The sequence below is a fragment of the Protopterus annectens genome, chromosome 10.part0, assembly GCF_019279795.1.
Source record: "Protopterus annectens isolate FY-2018-M chromosome 10.part0, PAN1.0, whole genome shotgun sequence".
Lineage (NCBI taxonomy): Eukaryota > Metazoa > Chordata > Ceratodontiformes > Protopteridae > Protopterus > Protopterus annectens.
Genome location: NC_056744.1, coordinates 672,569,175 through 672,590,811, shown reverse-complemented (window position 1 = coordinate 672,590,811; position 21,637 = coordinate 672,569,175). Strand labels below are relative to the sequence as shown.

Genomic DNA, 21,637 nt, shown 5'->3' with positions numbered 1-21,637 from the left:
CAGGTAACTAAAATGAGCTAATCCTATCCTATAGCTGATTGAATTTAGTGACCAAAGGAAAATACAGAGCATTAAAACATTCTTCAGTTCACATCAAGCGTACTGTAGATTTAATTATGATGGAATGGCAATATAATGCACAAATACCCTGATTTTGCCAAACTCATTGATGTTACTTGTCCCTTTAGTCACTAGGCATGCAATTGTTCAATCAAGTGTAGGCAAACAAGTACAAGAGTGCAACAGCTGTTCTGCCGTACTGACAAAGCCTTTAATCTGCTCAGGATTAAATCCCAATTTTGATGGTCAGTGAACAACATTCCTCATACCCATCTGCCAGTAAATCAGGTCACATTCCTTGAAGTTAAGCACAGGCCTTTTTAATAACTTCTTTTCACCTGCAGCTATAGCCTTCTCAGCTATCAGCACCTCACAGTGTAAATGCTTGTTAATTTCTCTATTTTTAGTTTACTTAATTGGGTGGAGCACTCATTATTTGGAACAGTTTCAGGTTTAGTCCTGGAGACTGCATAGACTACAATTTATTTATAGCAGAATTTTGAAAACAAAACTTAAGAAAGATACATTTTAAGATGGGACAAAGAATGATATACAGTTCAAAATTCAGGCGTACAATTCTTCAACATGAAAAGATAGAACTTTGAGTACATGGAATAAAAGCTAGGTTAACGTTGTTCGCAATATTAACCAGATGTCTTTTTCGGAGAGACTATAGGTATTCCCCAAAAGCTTAGTCCCTGTCACAGTTGTAGGTCATGTATGAAGGGTCTGGGGCCTTTTCCATTTTATCCCACATAAAACTCCACCTTGTTTACAGGTGCACTATGCATTTAGTCCTTCATTCTCAGTAGCAATGTTGATGGCTGTTTTACAAATTTTTTTTATTTTTGGGGAGGAGGAGGGATGTAGCCATGAATCATTTGGGCATAGATCCGGTGCTACTTGTTCATTTGGTGATATCTGCTACTGATATTTGGATGTTAAGAGAACTGTAATCATGTTAAATGTTGCACATTTCTGTGTGTACCTGCTAATGCATCTTCTGAAGATGCGTACTTCATTGTGGTTTGCTACCTGTCCAAAACCATCGGTCATGGTTCTGTCTAGACAACATGTAACATCAATCTCTTACTTATGGAAGAGAGCTGACCCTTAATTCAGATATGCTGACTCCTGTGTGACCATCCATCCTGTCAAGTCTACTCCACAAGCAGGAGTTCTAGCAGCTAGCTGGACACCATGTGTTTGTGTCATTAAGCTAAGTTTTACTTGCACTTTTCTTTTGAGGAGGGAGTTAGACTTGATTTTCTCTTCTTTTCACCATCCCAAATGCTTATGTTCCCATGATTTCCTGCTTGGTTGAATCTTTCACTGTTAACTTTAGGTGCCCTTGGCCTTCAACAGCCTGTGGAGATGAAATCATGCTGATTATGCCAAATTCACCAACATAAGGGAGATAGGAGATTTGTATTTGCCCTGCCCACGTCATCCCTAGGGCATGCAGCAGTATGCTAGAGTTTTTGTATTAACAGAAATCTATTAATATCTTTTTAAGTAAAGACTTCATGCAGCGACCCCAGGTTTCCTGAGGTAGAGTGAAGTCCCTTACTTGGGCCCCATAAAATGTGAGCTGTCCAGTCTCCACTTGTATCTCCATGTCCCACCTTTACACTGCATCATGTATGGTGCTAATTAAATTCTGTATATACTAGTAATAGTAATGTGTTCAGGTGCCTTGCCTTTGGGCTATTATTATTATTATTATTATAATTGTAGAGTCTGAAGAATATCATTAAATTACCATTTGTAATGTCAGTTGGTGTTTACCATTTTTGAATGAAAATTCTAACCTGATTAATAAACTGAAGCCCTCTGCAGGGAATGGAGTATATTGCATAGCTGGGTTACTAATAAAAAAAAAAAAAAAAAATCAGCAGAGCATATATTTTTAAACCCAAATTGTTTCCTTTAATGATTTCGGGAGCTTCAAAGATTTTGGCAACATTTTCCTTCCTATGTGGTAACATTTCTGTTTATTTTTTCCAGACAACAGGAAATCCGAAATCCAAGAGATTGGAAAGGTAAAAAATCTTACTTTCACATAGTTTTAAGTACAGTTGATTTGCCTGTGAAGTTTCCAAGTATGAAGAAAAAACTATTTGCGTCATTATATACAGCTGCCTACTTCATTTTCTCTTCCACTATTAGTTGTGCATACAGTAAACAGATGTTTGACTTGTTATAGTAGTCAAAATGTTGAAATTTAGAATCTGTGCTGAACTTCAGAGTAAAGTATGCCTTCTATTTCATTATAGTCCTAAGTTGAAAGATGTGTCTAAGGCGTAGCTGTGACTTTTGTTATGTGAATTTAGAAAACATTGTGATGGTTAGAGTTTATAAACACGTTTATTTTTGTGTCCTTTTCCATGGTTTACACAACACTGATTGTTGCCTGTGGAGTTGACATAATAACAGTAGTTGCCACCACCTTGTGCTCTGTTTGTCAGACTACAGTGTCATGCAGCAACTATGTAGTTAGCTGAGGAGTGCTTTGTACATCATAAATGGTACTTTAAGCAGAAAATAGTGGTATGAGTTGTACATTATTTTGGTACTACCTAAATGCTATCAAAATTTTTTGATTACTGTAGTAAGTAGAATTGTTACTTCACATTAATCGTATTACAACTCGGCCTTTGAAGCATGTAGTTCGACCTGGAACCAGGAGATGATGGTACTTCCTATCCTTCATTAAATGTGTCTGATAACAGGGCAGATGAGAGCAGTGGTTCATAAGCAGCTAACCAAGGTGATACTTCCTAAAGTGCACTGCAACATCATAGCACTTAGGTCACTTCATACTAAACATCCTAACATTGTAAATAAAATGTCAGTTTATTTACATAGTATGACCAAACCCTGCGGTATGCTAAATAAAGTTGTGCAGTATAAAGCACTAGAACAGAAAATAGTCTACAGGTAATGGTTTACATGAATTTTAGTAAATGATTTACCCAGTATCTATAAAAAGAGGTTACTGCACAAATCGGAGAAAAATGAAGCTCATACTATAGTGCTGACATGGGTTAAAAGTACAAACTCCTTGGTAAAAGTATACATATGCTCACATTAACCACAGTTCTGCAGTTCACTCAGTAGAGGGGTCGGTACTATGGCTGGTCCTTTTAACTATCTTTACAAATGATTTTCCACAAGGATGAGACGCAAAGGTTAGCTTTAATGTTTCCAATGAAAAGCTATTCAACATAAGTAAGATTAGTAAATATTGGGTAAGCTGGAAGAATTATCACCAATAGAAAATTTTCCCTTCTGTCTCTTCCATTGATGGTGACAGCAGGCTAAGCAGGACAGGTCAACCTCCTTTCCCTAGTCATAGGTTCCTGCTCATCTTCTGGTATTTTTAAGCATCTCTAGACCAACTGAGGGATGTAATCCCTGCAGTGTGTGTCTTATATCTGCCCTAGGACATCCTTTTGTCTAGGGAACCATAAACAGAACAGACAGGAGACACCTAGGGAATATTGTCACCTAATCACCCAGGTTTGCAGCTGAAATCCCTGTGACAACAGCTCTGCTTTTATGCAGTTATGGCTTATGAGGCTACTCATTCTATTAGATACTGTAAGTCCATCGATATTGCAGCTAAATCTCTTTTCAGCAGTTTACAGATGTGATGGGGGGCTGGACATCGCTCCCAGCTTGTCACCATATGTGAGGATGGGAGGATTGGACATTGCTCGCAGCTTGTGACCATATGTGAGGGTGGGCGGGATTGGACATTGCTCCCAGCTTGTGACCATATGTGAGGATAGGGGGATTGTACATTGCTCCCAGCTTGTGACCATATGTGAGGATGGCGGGATTGGACATCACTCCCAGCTTGTGACCATATGTGAGGATAGGGGGATTGTACATTGCTCCCAGCTTGTGACCATATGTGAGGATGTGGAGGTTGGACATCGCTCCCAGCTTGTGACAGTATGTGAGAATAGGGGGACTGGATATCGCTCCCATCTTGTGACTGTATGTGAGGATGGGGGTTTGGACATTGCTCCCAGCTTGTGACCATATATGATGATGGGAGGATTCGACATCGCTCCCAGCTTGTGACAGTATGTGAGAATGGGGGGGACTGGACATCGCTCCCATCTTGTGACTGTATGTGAGAATGGGGGGGACTGGACATCGCTCCCATCTTGTGACTGTATGTGAGAATGGGGGGACTGGACAGCGCTCCCATCTTGTGACTGTATGTGAGGATGGGGGGATTGGACATAGCTCCCAGCTTGTGACTGTATGTGAGGATGGGGGGATTGGACATAGCTCCCAGCTTGTGACTGTATGTGAGGATGGGGTATTGGACATAGCTCCCAGCTTGTCATATGTGAGGATGAGAGGGGATTGGACATTGCTCCCAGCTTGTGACTGTATGTGAGGATGGGGGGATTGGACATCGCTCCCAGCTTGTGAATGTATGTGAGGATGGGGGGATTGGACATAGCTCCCAGCTTATGACCTTATGTGAGGATGGGGAGTTTGGACATCATTTCCAGCTTGTGGCCATATGTCAGGATGGGGATACAGAATGACTGGAAAATTAAGGCTTTTGGCAAGTCAACAACTTTAACACCACTGCTTCTTCCTTTGACACTAAGCTTTGGAGATGCTGATTCTTATATATGCAGTTTTACGTTCAGTGGTAAAACACGTTGATATGTGTAATAGGAGGTCATAGTCAGATGAGACCTAAAGAACAATGCCATCAGCAAGCAGCAAGAGTGTCACTTCTATGTCCTTAGCATCAGCTGTTTCCTTATATCCTGTACTCAAAAACTATCCATATAAGTGGTGCCACAATATGTGTTTTTCCTGTAGTCCAAACCCAACAGGAAATACATTAAACATAATACAAAGAATGTAGAGCATTGATCATGGTAGACATTTAACAGACAGACTTTCTTTGTACTTCATCTAAACAATAAAGTCTGGATAACTTGTTCTTTCCCTCCTACTCTGTTCATTTTCTGTCACTGTGTTGTTAAAAGTGGTCCTCAAATTTAGTAAGTTTTGTGAATATAAGACCTATCATCTTCACAAAAGTTGCCACGTAGCTTCCTGTTTTACATCTAGCTTGTAATTTATTGATGAGTCATATGTTACTGTGTAATGTGCACACTCTTGTTACCTCTTTCAGCCAAAGAAGGCTATACATTTGAGTTGCTATTTTCGGTGTAAGAAATAAGAGTATCTTGTTTTATCTATATGAACCCTGTTTTTTGTAGCTTTTGTTTGTGAACTACCTGCACTATAAAGCCGAACTTTGAGCTATTTGGTAGCGAGAGCACTGCCCCTGTAATTCTGCAGAATTTCTATCAGCGTATGGTGAAGCTGTCATGCAGGCACGACTCTTCTCCCTACAGCAAACAACTGTAGACTTCATTAGCAAGCTCCCTTGGCTCCTTGGATAACTGTGCAAGGCTGATGTGGTCATTCATCCAAGCTTCTTTACTTATGTGCATACTAGTAGGCATTTTGCAATAAATAACAGAAACCTCAAAAATTTAAAACAAAATTAATATCCAGTAAAGGGTCAACCAGCTAGCAAGCAAGCTGCAAATTAAAAGCAAACAAAAAACATGTTAAAACGTAAACCAAAGTGGGTCTCAAAATGCCCTGTAAATAGTGTATTTTAATTATTTTATTTTACATTTATTAACCGGGAAAGTCCGACTTGGAACAAAGCCAATTTTCAGCGGAGGCCCGGGGAAAAATGCTCCAGGTACATATTTTTGTAATGTGGGAGGAAACTGGAGCACCCGAAGGAAACCCACATGAATGCAGGGAGAACATGCAGACTCCACACAGAAGGCACCCCAGCCGAGGATCGAACTGAGAACCTCTTGTTGTGAGGCGACAGTGCTATCGCTGCACCACTGCGTCGTCCATAGTACATTTTATAGTACGTAGTACATTTTATAGTGCATATTAAGACTCCTCCGAAATGGATGCAAGGAATTAGTTTTACCAACCTGCCTTGCTGGTAACTCCAATCAATCAGCAATGCAGATGATTGCTGAATCCAGATGGACAAAGTCTAAACCTAGGCATTAATAGCAACTTCAAGGCAACAAACGAGTATGTGTGACGGTCGGTAGGGTAATAGCAGCTCATTCAGATAGACATGACCCTGGTCATATAGGCATTTATAACACCGTTGTAGCCTGAATGGGAATCCATTTTACTGCTCCTGAATATCAAATTCAGTTTTTAGTCATAGAGATTCATCTACAGTACTTTGGTATAGAATGCTCCAAGGAGGTCATTGACTATGCCTCCCTTGGGGTGAATCATACCTCTCAACCTTGAAACATCAAAATCTGGATAAAGGGCCATGAAAAGTAGGTACAACTGGTCAAAAATCAGGAAGCTGATTATCATAAAATGTGCATATACATAATCATGTAACCTCACTCACTCCAGTGGAATTGTGGGATACCAGCATGAACATTGAGTCAGTAAATAATTGCAGACATTTGAATTTCAAACTTCATATCCCTCAGAAATTACATAATAATGCAAAAACCTGTTATTGTAGCAACTATCTGTGTTTAAAGGAGCAATATTTAAAATATGTCCCAATTTGTGGGCCTTAATACCTTCTTCTGCAATGCAGCTTAAACAATATTATTTCAATAATCACCCAGACAGAAAGAAAATAGCAGTCCAAGTTTTTCTTTTATTTATTATAGTAATTGCCAATTAGCACACAGCAGAATCATTCTGATTACACCTGCTCTTAACACTAGCATCTCAGTCTTGCAGTTAATACCGTGCCTTGCTCATGGTTCGCAATTGAGTGCCAACTTTCGTAATCTGCAGTCACATTTCTTGTAAAAAGGAAAAAAGTTGATCACTCTTAAGAGTTCGATGAACATTTCATTTGAATGCATGCAGTGAGATTGAGGATTTGGAAAACTGTATCCCACACATCGCGATATCATTACCTTCAATATTACTTAGCAGTAAACATTTTACAACTTATAAGAATGTTGCTATAGCATGATGAATACAGCGCATCCTGTAACAACTCATTGAAAAAAGTGCAAGCACCTTAGGCAGGAAATAACTGTTGGAACGCATAAGCAACAGAAGCAAAGCTGACTTAAGACTCTGTTGAATTCACAGTGCACAAACTTGTTTTGTATATTTTTTTTTTCTAAAATTAGAGACAAAAGAAATAATGAAGCATCCTGCGTTATGAACCAGCAGTCAGTACAATTTTTAACCAGCCTTCATTCATTTACCACAATCAGTATTTCAGGGTCTGCTGCTAGTACTTTCCTACAAGTTACTGCAATTAAGAGATTTCACTCTTCACAGTTTTTTGTTCACAACCTTTACTGAATACAGTATTCCCCACCATTTAGTAATTTTACATGTGGTAGAATGGTAGTCACTCGGTCATCATCTTTAGAAAAAGGAAGAAGTAATCTTTACAAAGGTTTTAGTCACCATTTTGATTTTTTGGTTTACTACAGTCTTTCAACTGTGGGTGCTGCAATAGCCAATAGCTGTACTTTAGCTCAGAGCTCCCTTTGCACAAACGTTTTCACGGTTTCTATGTAGCAACTGCATTTTGCTGTGTAGCTCCAGTTCTGAATATTAGCTATATTTTCCAGAACGGAAATGATGTCTATTAATTTTTAATGCAAATGACATATTGTTTTGGCATGTATAACGTAGTGTTGTGTAGTAAACACTTAAGTGATTGCAGAGTCTGGGAAAAAACAGGGTACTGTGTCTTTAAAATGGAAAATGGGAATGAAAGTCCATGTGTACAAAATGTATAAGAAATGTAGGAATTCTTTTGCAGTATTTGGATTAACGAAGGGGACGTGGTTTTCTGTTTCTTACCCCATTTCATCTACTGGGAGCATTAAGTGACATCTGTCTGTCTATGAATTAAATTTAGAGGTAGAGTAGTTTGGAAGTAACTGACTCACTGACTAAGTGCCTGTCCTTGTATAAATACTGGAAGGTGTTTTGCCAGGGTGCCTATGATATTTTGCAAATTACTCTTTCAAGCAGCATCTGTCTGCGATGGTTTGGCTTGAGGAGTGTGAGTAGATGGAATTTGCAGGTTGTGTTAAGGAATTTGCAATACTGCCTAAAAGAACAGTTGTAACCAAAAGTTTTTTTTTAATGTGGATCCGGATGAAGTCGAGCCCTGGGGATAAATTTTCTCATCCTGTCCTGGCTGATCTTGCTGCCATTCTCCCAGCCCATCCCTGCTATTATAAATCCATGATAACATGAACATCAGTGTACAAATGTAAAAAAGTAAACACAGACACAGTCTGAGCCGTCAGACCAATTCCAACAGGCTGGCAGTCTGCCTGACGGAGCTGACGTCATTGTGCACACCCTTGCAAACTTCAACTAGAAAAGAAATTTTGAAAAAAAAAATGGGAATTCAAGGGACCACTCTGGAATTCGTGGCACCCCATTATTTTGCCTGCAAAACCGATAAATATTGAGCATTTTGGTACAGTTGAGAGGTATAGGCTAAATGCATAGTTTGGTTCCTTTTCTTATAGATTCGGATCACAGTCCATGTTTGTCAGACCATAGGTATAGTGTCACTTTTAACCAAGCAACCCGAACCTTGTTTAGTGTCTTCAGCATCTTTTAGATGTATCTTATCCATACCTGCAGGCTTTATTTATTTGCATTTGTTTTACAGATGAGTGGGTAGGATATTTTTAAGCTTGAAATAAAGGAAGGATGAAATATAACTTACAAAGACCACGCAAACTATGTGCCAACAAATCTTTAACATTTGCAAAAATATTTGGCAAATATGTGAAAGTTTATAGAATACTTATAGTGGCATAAATAATTGTCACATTATAGGCCACTTTAGCATCTCAAAGAATGAACACACAGCAGTAAATTTCTGTTTTGATTTTTAAAATAAAAACAGTAGGGGTTATGTATAATTTTATTAACCTAAACAATGCAATTCGAGTACATTTTGCTTCTTCTTGCTTGTTTGAAATTTTTTGTATTTGTTTTTAGTTTGTTGTTTACTGTAAATAAATAATAAAAAAAATATATCAAAAAATAGGGGTGTGAATTGTAGTATAGCAGAACTAAATGAGAGAAAAAAATGCAAACTGGGTTTGAATCAGTTAAGCCGAAAAAGTTAAGGGAAAAAGTAAAGTAATGAATGTCAAAAAAGTTAGAAGCTGGAGATATTCTGATCTCATTGGGAGAAGAGAAGATTGGTTCAATAGTGTATATAGAAGATGCTATCTGAATGTGAAGTACTTCATAAAATTTGATGGATAGTAACAATGTACTGTAAGCAACTAAAATACAATGATTTGTATAACACAATTTTATTTAAAAAGTTTGTAATTAAAAGTGAAATTTGCCAGGATGGTGACTATATTACACAAAGGCACTGAAGATGTGGTCACGTCTCCATTAAGTATGTGTTCCAAAAAAAAAAAAAAAAGAAAACTGTCCAGAATAATTGTGTTTCTCTTGACATGCAGCTTCCTGTAACTAGCTTGTTGGCATTTAAAGGTATGTACACGATCTCTACACAACACCATTCTTTTAGGATTTTGGAGTATAAATGAAACTAGAAATAGTCTGATACCCAGTGAAAAGGTTTAAGTTGGAATGTAGTAACCTGAATGTGATGATTGCAAAGGGGAATGTTGCTTTTTGAGGTATTGGAAAGAACATTCGTTAAGTTCAAAAGTGTGCATTCTTATGTTAGGTCCTTTGTTCCTGTCAACATTTCTCTTCTAATACTTTGTTTTGTTTTTTCTAAGCATCTTCCACATTCCTGCTTCCCTCTTCCTCTCAGATTCGGGGCACTTTTTGCCTAATATGCCTTTCAAGCCTGTGTTTTAGCAGTGCCATTCTAGGGGACTGAGTTGGGGCATATCCTTGCTGAACAACTCCTAATCCTCCTACAAACTCACCCTTTTCTCCCAGTATTGTGGTACTTTTTTCCTTACTCCACTGCATGATCTAGTAAAGGAATGGCATAACCCTTTTCTTTTGTGTGCTGCTAACTTTCTTACAGGTACGAGTTGAAGAATGTGATCATGTTGCTGAGTCCCTACATACTGCCTGTCACTTTCTTTCTCTGTTGCTTCACTTATGGTACCTTTCATTTGGTCATATTTTTCCAAATAGACTACTACATATTGGCAGGCAACTATGTCACTTTGCAGCTTGTTCATGGTTAGGAGATGTTAAGCCATCAATAAAGTACTAATTCTTCCATAACACCTCAGCTAGTGCCTTTAATTATCCACTACCCCACTACCACTAGCATACCCCATGCCTCCCCCCAATGCTGTAGCTACTAGTTTTCTGTCCTACTGTGCTTTGGCTGCCCGTTCTCTGATTTTATATCCTGTTACTTTTCAGACCTCTCAACTGTTCTTATTTTGAAGGAGTGCTCTTATTTTCAGGCCTGATTTAGGATGTCCCTATTTTCAGGCTTGATTTACCCCTTCACACAGGTTTCTGAATCCTACTCATCACATGTGATTTTTGAAGCTGTTTAGTAAACAGAAAACCAGACTGCATAACTAACATACTAGTGGCAACAGTGCTTTAAAGAATGAGTACACCCATCTCACAACTTGTGTGGTTGAAGTTTGCATTACAGGTAATTAAAGTCTGTAGATTTTGCACTGTCTCTTTGACAATGCATTTTTCCATCATTTTTGTCACACTTAAACATGCGTTTTTGAGTAGGAGTCCACATTTCTCCTGGAAGCAGGAAGAGTTACATGCTATTTAGAGTTCATATTTTATGCTAATTAGATGTTCAGATTGTTAGCTGGATGTTCCTATCTTTCAAAGGCCTTTGTTCTAAAGTTTCAGTGCCTGCTGGTTGAGAGATATGCTGCTTCTCCTCCTGGCTACCTTTCCCATTGATTGCTCACATTGGCTCCTGCCTGGCTAAGTTCAGTTCAGCTGCTTCCTTCTTGATTTTGCTCAAGACTGCCTCAAGCTTTGCATTCAATCCATTCTTCTTTTCCACTGTCTGCTGTTGTCTAAATCTTAGCTACTTGCTCCTTCACAACTCTTTCCCGGTTATTCTTCATAACTTTTATACACCACCCCACCTTGCTTCTTACAGTTTCCTACTTTTCTACTGTTCTCTACTCTGCTGCTCATCTTGCCTGCCCTCTAAGTATATCTGCTCATGATTATGTCTTCCCATGTCATTCTCTACCTGTCCTCTTTTTCTTAGATCACCCACATAATCCCTTCCACTATTCCCACTTCTGTGGTCCCTTTCAGACTGGCTTCAAGTCATTCCTTAAATATCCTTTATTCTTCAGAAACCCAAATCCATGTCCAGCCACTAATTACTTCCATTTGTTCCTTACAAATTCATTCCCAAGATTCAGTATCTGCATCCTAAAATGCTGACATTTGGAGCAGCCTATGTTTTGAAAACCTTAGCACATATAGGATAATAGGAAGTTACTAGGCTATTGGCCCTGAGGCCCTTACAAGCCTAGGCAAGAATTTAGCCCATGTTCTGACAAGTCAGCACCCGATGCCCCTGTCCAGCAGGGATGCAGGTGGAATCCCGGGGATGTATTTTCTGTTCCCCATCCAGTTATCCAGGTGGCTCTTAAAAAGGGTTAATGAGGTACTCTGCTTGATGTGGAGAGGGAGTCTATTCCACAGAAGGGGGAGTCTCTGGGACACAAATCTGTCCCGCTAACAAGTCCTATTGATGTCACAGACCAGGTTGAGGGTTAATGTGTGGGTTACTCGAGTGGAGTTGAGACTTGTGTATATGCAGCAGTCCCATCAAGGCGGGGTCTGAGTTTGCTTTGCCAGACAGAGGTCACCTCTGAGGAATCTGTATGAGACTGAGTAGAGGGACAGGGCTTTAAGCCTATTTGTGTAGGGTTGTTGTTTGAGGCCCTGGATTCTCCTAGTGAGGAACCTCTGTGGTCTCTCCAGCTGCTCAATGTGCTTTGTGAGGTACATGCCGAAAGGGGTATTGTGCTCAATAATGGGTCCAATAAGGGAAGAATACAGAGTTGTTATGACCTCCTTGTCCCTGGATGAGATACCCTTACTAATGAGGTGGGCCATATAGAAAGCGTTCTGTACAACAGAGGAAATATGGAGGTCAAAAGTCAGTTTGCTACCAACCTGGATGCCCAAGTTCCTCATGATTGACTTCATGCTTAGGACCTTGTTGCTAATGTGATAATTTGTGGGGACATCACTCTCCCCAAAGGGGATGATGATGCATTTTTTGGCATTTAGTTTGAGGCCATGTTTCTGGCACCAGTTGTTTGTTTGTGTGAGACCCTCTTTGAAGATGCCCACATCACTATGGAAATTTATGACAGCACCCAGCTGGCAGTTATCTGCAAGCTTGGTCAGCCATAGCCCACTGGTTTTGGCCTGCACCTCAGAAAAGTATATGCCAAACAGAGGGCCCAAGACAAATCCATGGAGTACACCATTCATTACGGGTCTGCTGCTTGAGGTGGCTTCCCCTGTTTTGACTAGGTGGGTTCTATCAGTGAGCCATTTTGGTACCCATCTGGTAACATACGGATTGATGCTTAGCTGAGAGAGTTTATCTATTATACCCAAGTGGGGAAAAGTATCAAAGGCTTTGGCCAGATCAAGGTAGTTGGTGTGCACTGTCTTCCCCTTGTCCATAGCTTTGGTGACCTATGTCAAAGAAGTCGACCAAATTTAACAGGCACAACCTCCCCTTGACAAAACCAAACTGTGTGGAATTGAGTGTTTGGAGGTTGCCAATGTCTTTGTTAATGAGTTCCATAGTAATCCATTCCATGGCCCTGCAGATCAGGTTAGTTAGGCTGATGGGTCTATAATTTCCTGGATCAGTGGACGTTCCACTTGTTTGTTTAAAGGGATGACAGTGGCTGCCCTCCACTTGGCTGGGACAGAGCCGGTATTCAGGGTTTGGTTGAATAGGGTGCGTAATGGTGCTGCAAGTTTCTGCCTGAGTTCATGTTGGATGTAGCCTGAGATGTTATTGGATCCCATGGAGGCTGTATTTTTTGCTTTGGAGAGGGGAGTGATGACTTGCTTCATAGAGAGGGGAGGGTGTCAGGTGCTGGGGTTGCCTTGATTTACTGATGGGAGACAGGGGGATGAAGTTTTCACTGAATCTGCCTGCCAGCAGGTTCTCTATATCTATGGCATTTGTGTATGTGGTGTCCTTGACCACCAGTTCTGTGCAAATCTGAGTGCTTCCTTTGAGAATGTGGGCATATGTGAAGAAGGCCTTACGATTGTCTTTAGTAGATGTGGCCAGTTTGGACTTGAAGTTTGCTTTGGAGGATTTAACTAGTGCCTTTATTTGCTTGTTCTGGCTAAGGAGAGAGTGCTTCCAATTAGGTACCGGCTCCTTCTTGGTCCTGGACAGCAATTTTTCCCTTTTATTTTAGAGTTTATTTATTGCAGATGTCCACCAGACAGGTTTACTCTTCCTTGAGGGGAATGATTTTGTCCTGTCTGGTATTCCTGATTCCATGCAGCTATATAAATGCTCATATAGTACTTTGGTGTAAGTTTGGATGGCTTGCAATCACTTACACGAATTGCAGAAAGTCAAACGGTTGATGTGCGAACACACGATTGTTAAGGAGCAGGAAATTGAACTGAATGAGGTTGAACAAGGTTAGTCAAGACTGTGGAGGGAGGTCACGCTTCAGTATGGAACAGTGGTGTGATCTCGGAATTGGTATATTTAAGTAGGGGGGTGTAATAGTAGAAGTTAGCTGATTCCGTCAGGTGGAAGACTGTAATGTTGAAAATGTCAAAAAGACATTCCCATTTTCAACATTCTAGTCTTGCGCTGTTGTAAGATTTTGACGTTATTTTTCGGTGTTGTCATTGTTCGACTGGATCAGTTTCGAACATACCATAGTAAACCAGTTAGGACATATGTGCCAGTTCCTATGGAGGGGGTGGGGGCTGTGAAGCCATTTATACCTTCCCTCAGAAGGTTGTAATCCGCTTTGGAGAAGTTTTTTGTTTGACCCCTAGCTACCAGGAGTCAGGGGAGATTGTGACTTTGAAAGTGACTTTGTGGTCAGATCTTACCAGGGAAGATGACACTGTAGGGATGCTGCAGTGGTTACTCATGTTGGTTAGTATCAATTCCAAGATACTATCACTTCTTGTAGGGGTGCCAACCAGCTGGTCCTTGGCATTTATACTGATGAAATCAAGGAATCTCTGGGCATTTGTGTCCTCACATGAGTAGATCTTCTTTGTGTTTCATTGTTGCAGTCATCACACTTGGGTTATCCTGCCAGGGGTAGCCCACAGTCAGCCCGAATACCAGAGGCTTAATATTTCTGCATCAGTTGCTGTCACTCCAGGACTGACGTCAGGTTGTCAGTGGTATAAAATCAGGCAGCCGATGTCATTACATCAGTCTTTCTTGCTGAGGAGCCTGAAGCAGAAGCAGTTCGCATGAGTGCCGGTCGGCCACTACCTAAGTTTTCATTTCTGAATTGAAGTTGAAGTATTCTAAAACTAAGTACCCAGCTGGGGATCCTTTTTTCTTGCTCTAACTGATGTCTGAAAAAGTTAACAATTGTCTCACCTGTGGAAAGCAAATTCCACACCAAGATTTCCATTCTTACTGCGTCACCTGTTTAGGCGCAGACCACGACGTCCCTTGCTGTCAGTTTTGTGCTTTGTTCAACACCAGTACTATACATCGTTGGGCCCTTATCATAGCTAAATATTTTCGCTCTCAATCTCCATATTCTGAAATGGCTCTGGTAAGCCATCCGACTACCGATCTTCAGAAAAAAACATAAGGATAAAGACAGAGACAGACTGCACTGGTCCAAAACTGCTGACGACACTTCTGTTAAGCTAGTCGCCAGTTCACAGGTCTTCAGTGATGCGCTTTTGTGGCCCCTGATGCCCACATCAGTGGATTTACAGGCCACTACCGAGACCCGTTCGGAGTCCGGTATGCCGCAAAACTCTTCTTTGACTAAGGATCCTTCGGATGTCTCTACCTTGGATGGGTCTGAAGCCACTGAGCAGGCACTGGCTTCCGAGGAAGTTCTTCACACTACCGATATTCGACACAAACTGACGACTTCTTTTGTGTCTTCAGTTCTTTCTAAAACTACCGAATTTCTAAGGCCCAGGGTATGAACTACGCCTAAAAAACTGACAACCCAAGCTCAAGCACCTATTTTCTTGCCTTAGTCTGAAATGCTTAAAATGGCAGAAGACCTTATCATGCTTTAGGGGAAGCCAGCCTACCCCTTCCAAAAGAAAAAGACTTGTCTCCAGCAGTTTTATCTGACCAGGAGTCAGATGACTCTGAGGTTTCTGAATATGAAGACATGTTACCCTTGTCTGCTTATGAGGATTCAGATGCAGAGGAATCCATTCCTTCTGCCTCTTCTCCAGAGGATTTTTCATTTGGTGAAACCCTACATTTATTTATTTTACATTTGTTGACTGGGCTAGTCTAGCTGGATACATGTCCCTTTTCAGTAGAGGCCCAGGGAGATAAGCTCCAAGCAAAGTAAAATTACAGAAAACAATAGTTAAAAAATACAATACTTCAAAAAAAAAAAAAAAAAAAAAATTACAATACTTAAAAACACAATACTTAAAAAAATTTCTAAATTGCTGTACATAGGAGAATTAACAATATTTGGAAAAAAAAAATAAAAAATTATGTTTAAGAATAGTAGTATAGAGTCAATGCATAGTTTAAGATACACACAAGTACAGGTAAATTCAAGGGCTTAATGTTATAATTTATAAGACAAAAAGGATAAAAAGAAAAAGAAGGTTGTAGAGGAAAAAGCACTGGCTATATACGGATGGCTTCTGTAGAATCTTGTTGCAGAGAGGACATAGCACAGAAGGAAGGGGTATAGTAAAAAGAGAAAAATAGGGGGAAGAAGTAAGGTTCAGTTTGGTTTAGAACCGGGACAAAGCCAGAGGAATTTCTGATGTTCTTTGAGGTGTTTCTTGAAAAGAGACGTAGATGAGAGATGTGAGTGTCATTGGAAGCTTGTTCCAGATTTTGCCCACAATGTTAGTAAAAAGTGAGTCCCCAGCTTTATTATTAGTAACTTATTTGCAAAGTGAAGTGTTGCAAGATTTTTATATGGGGAGATCAGGTTAGTGAGGATTGGGGTATTATTTGGGTGATGATGAATTTTTTGTATGATCACCAATTGATTATACAGTAGATGGTTTTGTAGTTCTGACCATCTGAGTTGTTTAAGGATGTGACAGTGGTGGGTTCTAAAAGGGTTGCCTGAGGCAAATCTGGCTATGTTGTTATAGCTAGTTTCAAGTTTGTTTAGATTGTGTTTTGATAGATTGATGTATATAGCAGAAGCATAGAATAGGGTAGAAATGAGGTGAGATTGGGCAATAGAGGTTCTAGCTAGTGGTGTGAGGTAGGGTTTGATTCTATACAGGGAGCCTAGTTTTTTATTAACAGTTTGGATGGTATTATTGATATGGTCGTCATAGCCAAGTTTATTATCTATGGTAATGCCCAGGAGAAGTGTGGTAGTATCAGGGGAAGTAGTAGTTCCATTGTTAAAGGTAATTGTAAAGTGGATTTCTGGTGACTTTTGGGTGGGAGCGAAAAGCAGCAATTTTGTTTTTTTGGGATTTAGGAGGAGGCAATGGTGGGTAAACCACTTTTCAACAGTGTTAAATACTGTTTGAGTCATGGTCTGAAGAGAGGTTGATGACTTAGCAGTACAGATTGAAGTAGAGTCATCAGAGTATTGTATGCAGATGGCTTTAGGAAAAACAGTGTTGAGATCATTAATAAAAATGGAAAAGAGAAGAGGGCCTAGGATAGAGCCTTGAGGGACTCCAATGTTTATGGGTAGAGGTGTGGAGAGATTATTGTCCCAGAGTACTGCTTGTTGTCTATTTTCTAGATAGGATGTAAACCAACGTATTGCTAGTGGGTCAAGAGATTGGGCTTTTAGCACACTGATCAGTAAGTCGTGGTTCACCATATCAAAGGCTTTTGATAAGTCAATGAATAGTGCAGAAGATAGGGAGTTATTATTTCGATTCCTATTTATACAGTCAGTAAAAGTTAGCAGGGCGGTAGTTGTGCTATGAAAGGGCCTAAAGCCATGCTGGCAGTTGGCTAGTAAATTATTATGGAGCAGATGTTGAAGTAGTTGGTGGTGAATACATTTTTCCATTATTTTGGCCAGTGGGGAGAGTAATGCAATTGGTCGGAAATTAGAGATATTAGTGGATTTGCCTCCTTTATGTAAGGGGATAATGTGGGAGACTTTCCATATGGATGGGATGTTACCTTCTATGATTGTTCGGTTTATAAGGATGGATATGGGGTATGCAATGACTTTGGCTGCTATTTGGAGGTATTCAGCTGGCAGGTGGTCAGCAGAAGGGGTACAAGGTTTGAGTTTTTGAAGGAGTTTGCAGAAAAGGATGTTGGTAAGGGTTGTATATGGAAGGAGGGCACTGAGCTGTTTGTATTTTGGAAAGGGCTGGGGGAAATGGGAGGTAGTCTATTTGCAAGAGTTTGAATTGTTTCTGTGAAGTAATTGTTGAATTTATCAGCTATTTGAAAAGGATTATTGAGGGGAATTGAAGATGGGGCTGGAGTTTTGGTATGTCCTGGTTGGAGAAGTTTATTAATGCCTGACCAGAACTTTTGAGGGTTTTTTGGGTGAGATTGTTGAAGGTGGAAATAAAAGTTTTTTTGTCTAGGAAAATGTCTTTTTAGGTAGCATTTCTTAGCTGTTTAAAGAATACGTGGTCTGCAGAGCTCTTAGTGGCTCTCCATTTGGCCCATATTTTGTTCCTTAGGAATATTTTTTCCCTGGTTTGTTTTGTGAGCCATGGGGCTGCTTTGGTCCTAACTTGGGAAGAGCAAGGGGGGGGGGGGCATGGAGATCTAGGATTTGTAGGAATTTAATATTAAAGTAGGTTCATAGGTTCATAGGTTGGTACTAGGCTATCAGCCCTAGGGCCTATACAAGCCTAGCCATAACAATTCCCTGGCTATTTCTTCCCACATTATTTACTTTCCTGGACCCCTGTCTAGCAGGGCAACTGACGTGATCCCTGGGGTGAATTTCCTTTCTCCCATCCAATCGTCAAGGTTCCTCTTGAAGAGGTCCAAAGAGGCACTCTGCTTGACATGTATGGGTAATCTATTCCAGAGTCTTGGGAGTCTCTGGGTCAGGAACCTATCCCTCCAGCATGTTTTGTTTATTGTGATGACAAGGTTTAGATCCCTGAGCGTAGCTCTGAGGGATTGGGATTTCTTATGTAGCATGTCCAACAGCTCTGGGTTTGACATGGCCTTGTATGTTAAGCAGAGATCGCCCCTGAGTAGACGATATGCGACAGAGTATAGCTGGAGTTTTTTAAGGCGGTCAGCGTAGGGCATCTGCTTTAGGCCTGTGATTCTTTTAGTGAGGTATTTCTGAGGCCTTTCCAGTTGTTGCAGATGTCTTGAGAGGTACATACCAAATGGGGCGTTGTATTCTATAATGGGTCTAATGAGGGATGAGTACAAGTGGGACAATGACCTCCTTTTTTCTGGATGAAAAGCCCTTCGTGATGAGGTGTGCCACATAGAAGGATTTCCTGACTGTTGTGGCGATGTGGTTATCGAAGGTGAGACCACTGTCCACCTGTGTCCCTAAGTCTCTTATCACACTTTCTGTGTTTAGTGTACTGCCACCTATATGGTAATTCATGGATACATGTTTTTTCCCAAAGGGGATAACAATACATTTCTTGGCATTGAGCTTGAGCCCATGGCTCTGGCACCAAGCATCTGTTTCTGTAATGCCCTTTTGTAGAGTATCCACATCATTTGGGGATTCAATAATGGCTCCCAGTTTGCAGTCATCTGCAAACTTTGTTAGCCAGAGTCCCTTAGTGTTGACCTGTACTTCAGAGAAGTAGATGCCAAACAAGAGCGGCCCCAGGACTGAACCCTGAGGTACTCCACTTGTCACTTGTCTGTAGGTGGAGTTGGAGTCAGCTACTTTTACAGTATGGGTTCTATCAGTAAGCCATTTAGCAACCCATTGGGTGACAAAGGGATTAATGCCCAACTTAGTAAGTTTATCTATGATTCCAGAGTGGGGGATGGTGTCAAAGGCCTTGGCAAGGTCTAGATAGGCTGTGTGGACCACCTTACCCTTGTCCATGGCTCTGGAGACTGATTCAAAGAAGTCAATCAGGTTCAGGAGACAAGATCGGCCCTTCACAAACCCAAACTGGGTGGGGTCCAGTGTTTGAAGGAAACAGCTTTGTCTAGTTTGAGTTGTTTCAGTGGTGACCAGTTGCAGGCCTTTAGTTCACTTTGAAAGCTCTCTGCTTGAAAGTGTTTCTTTGAGCGATAGGATATAAAAGTGTTATTTTTAGGACTATGAGCCTTTTGCTTTGTTATATAGGTTAGAACATGGTCACTAATGTCATCTGGAAGCATTCCTGTTGTATAAGTTTCAGGATGACTATTTATAAGGATCCAGTCAAGGATGGTTTCTTTATTATTAAGTTTGTGGATTCTTGTGGGGGTGTTTATTATTTGAGAGAAGCCATAAAGATTAATATGGGTGTTAGGATTGGGGGAGCTACAAGTAGTCCAGTCGATGTTAAAATCACCAAGTGCAATTGTTTCTTGAGGTAGAAGGGTTTTTGCATTGTTATTAGAGGGTGGTAACACATTATAGGATGAGAGTAGAAGTTCAGATTTATACAAGATAGCTACACCCCCACCCCTCTTGGAAGTGCGGTCACATCTAAGGATGTTATATCCAGGTGGGGTTATTTCTAGGTCATGAGTAGAGGGTTTCAGCCAAGTTTTTGTAAGACAAAGGATATCAAATGCATGCACTTGTAAAAGAGCATGCAATTGACTGAGTTTGTTGTTAATGCTACAGATATTAAGTTGAGCTATTCTGAGAGAGTTAACTAATTATATAGAGGTAGAAACACCATTAGATGTTTGTTTTTGTGTGTTATTGTAGATATGTGGAATTGGGCCAGGATTAGGATGGATATCTCCATCTAACAGAAGCTGAGTGGGATGTTTTAGTAAAGTATTTATGCTTTTAAAGTACTTGGGTAAGCTTGTCTTACTATAGAAGTAAGAGACATGGGAAGATCTATGAAATCTAGGGAGTAGGTAAACTGAAGTAGAGGTTATGTTGCTATGAGAGAGGGAGCTGGGGTGTGTGACTGGTAGAGTTTGTTGGTGGGGAGGTACATTATTAATTAGAGAGAAATGCATACTTTAAGGGAGCATTTCCAATGGGAATGTCAGGACTATCCTCATTCCAAAAAGAGACTCAGGGAATTCTTAGATTTACCACAGCACAGAACTTTAGCCATTCCTTCTGTCCTGGATGTTGTGGATGATGTCTTTATGGAATCCAGTTTAACTCCTGACACCCTCCCACCTGCTCTCAGGAAACCTGACAGGTAATTAGAGTCCCTGACTCACGCAAATTTCTTTTCAAAAATCCTTCTGCTGACCCAGAGGTCATCTCCCAAGGACCTAAAGGAATAAAAGCAACCACAGCTAAGAATCCCACCCCCTTGGACAGGGATTCCCGAGCTTTAGACAGATGGGGTAAAAAAGTATACACCTCTGCAACTCTTGCCATTTAGAGCACTAAGTTGTCAGTTCCACATGCTGAAATACCAGCAACATACAATGGAACTTCTTAAACAAAAAAATATCTACCTTTTCGGCTTGTGCAGAAAATAAAGAATTACAGGAGCTTACACATTCTGCAAGCCAAATTACTAAATACACCTTGCAATGTGGCTTTGATGCCCTAGAAGCATCCTGCAGGGCAGCAGTCACAGGTTCTGTACTTAGAAGGCATGCTTGGCTTAAAGAACAGACCTTGCCAGACCATGTCAAATCAAAACTGTTGGACGCACCATTGAACAAAGACAGTTTGTCTGGCACCAAGGCAAAAGAGGTCTTAAAAAAGAAGGAAGAAAAGGCTAAATCTATGCAAACAGTTAAAGACTTCTTGCAGGTTCAGTAGGCATTGCCCCACCAAGCACTGGTCCTTTCTGACCCCCTCAAGGCCAGCTCAGATAAGACCTAGGAGAAGCAGAACCCCCAGACAGCAGTCCCAGGGAATGCAGAGATCTAAGCAGTGGAACTCCACCACTTCAAAAACAGGGAGTGCTAAGCCACCCCTTATAGAAAGAACTCACAATGACTTTACACCTCCACCCCTTACCTCTGCCCACCTGCTTGTGCCCCTAGGAGGAAAACTCTCCTGCCATGCAAAAAACCGGGCCTCCATCACCAACGGCCGATGGTTCTTCAACATAGTGTCCCAGGGATACAAATTTTATTTCCACACACTGCCAACCCCAAAAGGATTCCAAGATCTTCCTCCAAACCAGTGAGCAGAGGCCCAAAACCATTCTCTGCTCTCCATGAGGGCAATACAATCTGATGTTCATTGTGTTTCACTGTTGCAGTCATGACTGTAGGGTTCTCCCCTGCCGGCAG

General features: G+C 40.7%; 1 protein-coding gene across 3 annotated transcripts in view; it reads left to right on the top strand.

Moving 5' to 3' along the window:
- The window catches only part of FYB2 (FYN binding protein 2), a 1,416,888-nt gene that overhangs the window by 746,934 nt on the left and 648,317 nt on the right, over positions 1-21,637 (top strand). For all 3 annotated transcript variants that reach the window (XM_044085512.1, XM_044085511.1, XM_044085513.1), the window contains exon 6: positions 2,068-2,102. In XM_044085512.1, coding sequence (XP_043941447.1) covers positions 2,068-2,102 — 35 coding nt within the window. The remainder of the gene's footprint in view (positions 1-2,067; positions 2,103-21,637) is intronic.